General features: G+C 32.2%; 1 protein-coding gene across 1 annotated transcript; it reads right to left on the minus strand.

The window, feature by feature from the left end:
• Window positions 1-3,580: 3,580 nt before the first annotated feature.
• LOC106712511 (UDP-GlcNAc:betaGal beta-1,3-N-acetylglucosaminyltransferase-like protein 1) lies at window positions 3,581-4,688 on the minus strand. Its single transcript, XM_014505108.2, has one exon. It carries the CDS (start codon window positions 4,622-4,624, stop codon window positions 3,581-3,583), a length of 1,044 nt encoding a protein of 347 aa, XP_014360594.2. The 5' UTR covers window positions 4,625-4,688.
• Between the last annotated feature and the right edge of the window lie 1,448 nt (window positions 4,689-6,136).

A 6,136-nucleotide genomic window follows, 5' to 3' on the forward strand; every position in this document is an offset into this window, starting at 1 on the left:
TAGGAGAGAAGTCGTTTATCATTGAACGTAGACAACATGAATTTGTTAACCAGCTTATCGTTGTTCCACCTTAATCTGCATATACTGCATCATTGATGCCATGATTGCTAATTCAAATTTAATAGAACTTGGAATTACGGTATGTTTTTTAGCAAATATTCCAATGTACCATAACAAGGACACAGACTATAATAGCCGTTGCTCGAGCGTGTTTCATAAATTTAGCCTTTAGCGAAACTAATCGCTTTTCAAGCGCCTCTAATGTTAACCTCGCTCTGTGATTTCACGTTAAGTAGGGAGAAAGTTAGGAAATACATCTGTGTACTTCGGTATAATTTTTTCGTATTACCAAATATACACAGAGAAATAGATGATGAGATGAGAGAATATGGACATTTAATTAATAATGATACTTGTATTGAAAAGTATTTTTTTTACATAAAAAAGCACAAAACTAATGCTAAGTGTCTACCGCTATCAATAAATCAATACATGTATAACTAGCTGTCGCCCGAGACTCCGTCCGCGAGAATTTGAAATAAAAAGTAGCAAATAGCCTATGTGTTCTACATCTGTGCCAAATTTCATCAAGATTCATTGAGTCGTTCCGAAGATACCTTCAAACAAACATCCATCCATCCATCTAAACATTCGCATTTATAATATTAGTAAGATAGAAAGATGTTTTTGTAAAAGGAAATGTATCAGTTACCTTGATGTAAAACCGAAGGGCAAGGCGAAATAACAGAAATAGACGTTAGTTTTTTTATAAGGCTGTGAAAATTCAATAATGCAGTCGTCCCATTTACGTTATAGCTACTTATTCTTTTCTAGGTTCTAATGCATACAACTTAACTGGACAACATGATACTTGAAGGTGACACCTTAGGTCATAAAGCAGTATCTACAAGCCTGTAAAGCCATATTCCAATCTGTGGGTCACGACCAATGGGGCCGTATAGTAATTGTTACGTAGAAAGAATTTTTTATCGCTGTCCACCAAGCAAAAATATTGACGAGTGATCAGTATATATTTATTTAATTGTCGTCCTCTATGATGAGTGGGTCGCGAAATAATGTTACCTAATCTCTTGAAATGATCGTATAGGCCCAAAGTATAATTTGTAAATAAATGGAGTCCTTGAAATTTTTGATCCTAAATGAATTCATTTCCTTTTTGATGTTTTCGTGAACGAAACCGTGCCCAATTATTTGATGGAATAATTTAATATATTTTCCAGACTAACGTTTGATCTTCAAATCAAATTGATTGATTTAATCTTTGTCAATTCAATAAACATTCAGAAATGGGAACCTTGATGAATATTTGACAAACTGTAATAGCCCTATTGCTTCGTGGTTACAATCTAAATTAGGTCTATAACTTCAATTCTTAACAGTAAAATATTTAACAAATATTTGACAGAAGTTCCCTTCGTTAAATCTCGATTTCTTAGTTATTCAGAAGACCGTGGTCATAACAGTGGTAGACGCCAGCATTAACAAGATGTGTTGCAGGAATGGGCCGGCTCAACCGTTGCATTACCACGACCACACATATTGTTCCCATCTTTTTCTTACAAGGAAAGGATGGGAAGGGGAAGTGGATTTGATGAAGGATATCAAGGGAAATATTCTCTTTCTGTGCCTCACCTCCTCCGTAGATTAAAGGTAAGCAAAGCATCTGCAATTTCGGATGTCTATGGGCAGCGGTAGCCTTGCTATTTCAGCGCATTTAGATGGCCGCTTGCTTGCCACCTTATAATATAAAAAAGATCTCTACAAAATTATTCGGGTGCATATAAGCTAATTCCTACCGTAATTATTTTGAATTATTATAAATATTTAAATACAAAAACATTAATAATTACGCATTTAATTTTATCTGTGGCATCTGTTTTATATTCCCACGCTTGCCCATGTTATTTATGAAAACTTATAAAATATATTATGTTAATGTAGTATTTATATGCCGTCTCAATTACTTTGTAATTGTTCAGAGCTTTGAAGGTATGCTTATTAATTATCTTGTGAAGCATTCATCCAATTAATCTGTAATTAGTCCTTTGTTATGAATATAGTCTTTGTTTGGTAAGGAAATTGAATTTAATTTGTAATATTATGTTGTAATTTAGGATGTAAGCCATCTTTTGACCCTTTATCATCTTTGTGCTTTACGGTACCGTGTGTGCTGAGTTTGAAACTTTATAACGACAATTTAGCTCTAATTCACCTCGTGCAAACCTTATCAATTACAACATTATATACTGCGACAGGTTTCTAACATACAGTCCAATTCATGATTTTAATTAAATACCTAGAAGGTTTGATTTCATTTACAATGTTACGTTTACGAAAATCTCCTTATAAACTTTAAATGTTATTACTGTTACGTACTAGGAAAATATTGGTTTCGGAAAGGCGGGCTGTATATTTAACTATTGAAGTTGCATAGAAAAAAGAGTGAGTTGATCCAAGCAATAATAAAAATTAAATATTACGCCGAACGTTGTTTCTATAGCATAAATTGGAGTTACTGAAACACTAACAGGCTTTTTAATATTGAGTTTCCAATATACCAAAAATATTTATTTTCTGTTTTTTTTTAAATAACAATAAGTAATATTGGCGAAAAATGTCTATAACATATAGAATACAAAGACAAATAAAGTTGTTCATTTCGTAATGCACGGAGTCTGTATTAGCTGGCAAGGACCAACTTCAGTACTAAAATGAAAAATTCCTTTCGTTCCAACTTTGAAAACCGTTCGTAACGTCAAGTCAGGCGGTAAAATTACAGTCCCCATCTCATTTGTATTCCTGAACTTTGCCTAAACCGATGATATATTTTTCTGAGACAAATAAAGATATGTGTCTCCTACATTTTAAGACATTCTCGCATTCATTGGTTTAAAATGGTACAATCGTTACAGTAAATACGTAGGCGCTAAGGATATGTAATTTTTTGTGGCATGCAATACGTCAAGAGCAGACAGAAATGTTAAAATGCGATATGGTTCGGACAAATTTGTTTATCACCAACAAACAGACGAATGACGAAAAAGTAGATGTTTCTACAAGCGTATTTGGTACATAAGATTGCATTTACTCTTATGTATTAGAATAGTAAATAGGTAAAACCTATATTGCAGCAAATTAATAATGTAGTAGTAGATCATATATATTATTAAATCTCAAATAAATGACACAAAACTTATTAACATATGGTAGATTAATTCGCATTATATCACTCATTCGCACCTGCGTTTTTTTTTAACGCCGTTAAAACTCTGCATTGGCGGCTCTGCAGTAACGAACTCTTTAAAATAACTGACGTTCCGTTTTCCAATACTGAAAATGCAATACTGCGCGATAAAAAAGCGCTGCTGTATGAACAGATACTTGGAAAATGCATTTGTTCTTTTTGAACGATTTTTTAACGCACGATAAAAAAGCGGCCGTGGGAATGAGAGCTAAAGTTCAAGTGTGTGAATGTAAATTTTTTGAATCTGGACATGATTTGGAACCAAACAAGTTTAACTGTAAATATATCTTTTAATACATTTAAATACAATAATATTTAGCCAAATAAATAGTAATCTCTGCCTTCAATAAGATTCAATGATTGGAGATTCCTTTCAAATTCACCATTAGTAAGATCTAATTTCATACAAATTATAATTGGAAGTTTTGCTTCAGTAAAATGCACAACAGGCAGTTTAATCATTACTTTTCTTTGTTTCGGACAATACAATTCAATGACAGAACCTATTTTCTTTTTATCCACATCACAAAAACCAACAACTTTTTTTTGGCTGTTTGGAGTAAGTGATCTTACAAATTTTCTTCCACTTTTGCCTGCATTCCACACAGTAAACTGTTTCCATTGTGATAAAACAATCTTTTCAAGTCTATATACCTGAATCAGTTGTATTGCTTTTCTTGATATTGAAAATGTTGTTGACCATTTATGATAAGTATAATTGACCAACTCTTTGTCTACTCTATGTAATTCTCCACCTTTGTCAATATGAGCATAAAAAAATATAAGATCCTCTGGTGTCCCGTGGCCCGTCTCAACAAAACCTCCAACATTATCATATACAGATCTATGACAAAACCATGTAGGCATAAGAATTGTAGGGCCATATGACAGATATATTTGTTGCTTCAATTGTAAAGGATCTAAACTATTAGCCCAATGAACAAACCTTGGTGTTGAGTTTATTGGTGTTCTAGTCACCTTACTACCTATTAGAGTATTATTATGAAACCTCGCATAATTCCACTGTAAAAGTATTCTGTCAGGATGCATTGAGTCATCAATATCTTGAAAACATAAATATAAGCCAGAACTTAACCTTACAGCACCATTTTTAGCTGCGCCAACACCTTTAGGGTCTTTAGACCCTGTTATAAGAAAATTTATTTCACGTCCCTTGAAGTATTGAACCCATCTCTGGAGAAGTTCTTCCGTATTATCATTACTTCCATCGTTAAACACAACGATTTCTACTTTTGTCAAAGTCCAAAATATAGTTTGATTAGCGATTGACTTCATGCAGCTATTTATCCATTTTTCTCCATTATGGACAGGAATTATAATAGATATATCTATAGTCATTATTCAAAAATATACATCTCATTTTAATATATTCGATGTAATTACGTAAACACATCATATAAAATATTTCTCTATCCTAAATATATGTTTTTAACTTCATATATATTTTATTTTAGATTGTACGTACACATTTTATTTTTATTATCACAGATTAGTTTTAAATTCGAAACAAATTAAACGAAAAATAAAAAAAGAGTTGTAATCATTTTCATTTAATTTCTATGATGATGTCACTTTGACATCTCAGATCAGATCGCTGTCAGTGTCAGGTCGACTGTACAGCACTGAAGTATGAAACCTATGGAAATGAAACGTCAACAATATATGCGTGCCGCTGTGACGTCATCTGGCCGCTAAACATGGCGGTTTTAGTGCTGCCCAGAAGATTTTAAGGTTATTAGGTTTTATCGATAAACGTTCTTGGCTCATTTTATTTTAAATATTATTGAGTATTAATTATTTGAAGAATTTATACTTTAATCGGAAGTAAATATATTGTTATCTTACTAATATTATAAATGCGAATGTTTGGACGGATGGATGGATGAATGGATGTTTGTTTGAAGGTATCTCCGGAATGGCTCAACAGATCTTGATGAAATTTGGCATAGATGTAGAGCATAGTCTGGAAGAACACATAGTCTACTAATAGTCGCGAGCGACAGCTAGTATATCATAAGTGAGAGTGATTCAAAATTAAAACTTATCAAGGGACCGCGTGATAAAAAACAAAGCACCTTCAGAACATTTATTTAATTACAAACGTCATTCCTTATGCATATTTGCGACGTAATTATTTACATTTGGCTTCAATTATTTTAAATCACAAGCAAAATATTGAAAATTGGTTATTTTGATTTATATCACGACTTTTCGACAATACAAGTACGGCTCTAAAAATGACATTTGGTGCGCTAAACATGGCGGATTTTTCGGCCTCATTAGGTATTTACGTATTTTCATGTTTCACTTTATGTCCGCACTGAAATACTGTCATCTTGTTTTCCTGCGACTTATAGTGCTGAGTAAGAACGAGATAGATATATGTTTATGTGTGTTCCTTCAAAATGGATGCTATTTGTATAAGTAATTGTACGTATAGAACAATATGTCGCGTCCCTATTATAAAGGTCTATGCTGTACAGTCACAGAAAATCAAAGAAAAATGATTATAAAGACACTGAATTTTAGAAAACTGATGGTTGCCTAGGAGTTCTTAGGATTACTTAATTTTTTTACTATTTATTGTTGGAAGTTTAAAAAGCTTTTTAAAATACTAGGGTTTTCTTATGTCTTCATGTTAATCATCTTTTATGGTTAATTAACAAGTCGATTGAAAGTACTCTTTGGAAGAAGTGTTGTCCTTTAATGAAAAACTATTTTTTTTATCTGTGCAATAGTAATTGCAAGTTGCAAGTTTTCATCTTTCAATTTCAATACATATTATAAATTATAATTATTGTTTTATAAATTTTACTAATTTTGCACAAATGTTTAAGTTGAAAATTGAAA

The sequence above is a fragment of the Papilio machaon genome, chromosome 20 (genome assembly GCF_912999745.1).
Source record: "Papilio machaon chromosome 20, ilPapMach1.1, whole genome shotgun sequence".
Taxonomy (NCBI): domain Eukaryota; kingdom Metazoa; phylum Arthropoda; class Insecta; order Lepidoptera; family Papilionidae; genus Papilio; species Papilio machaon.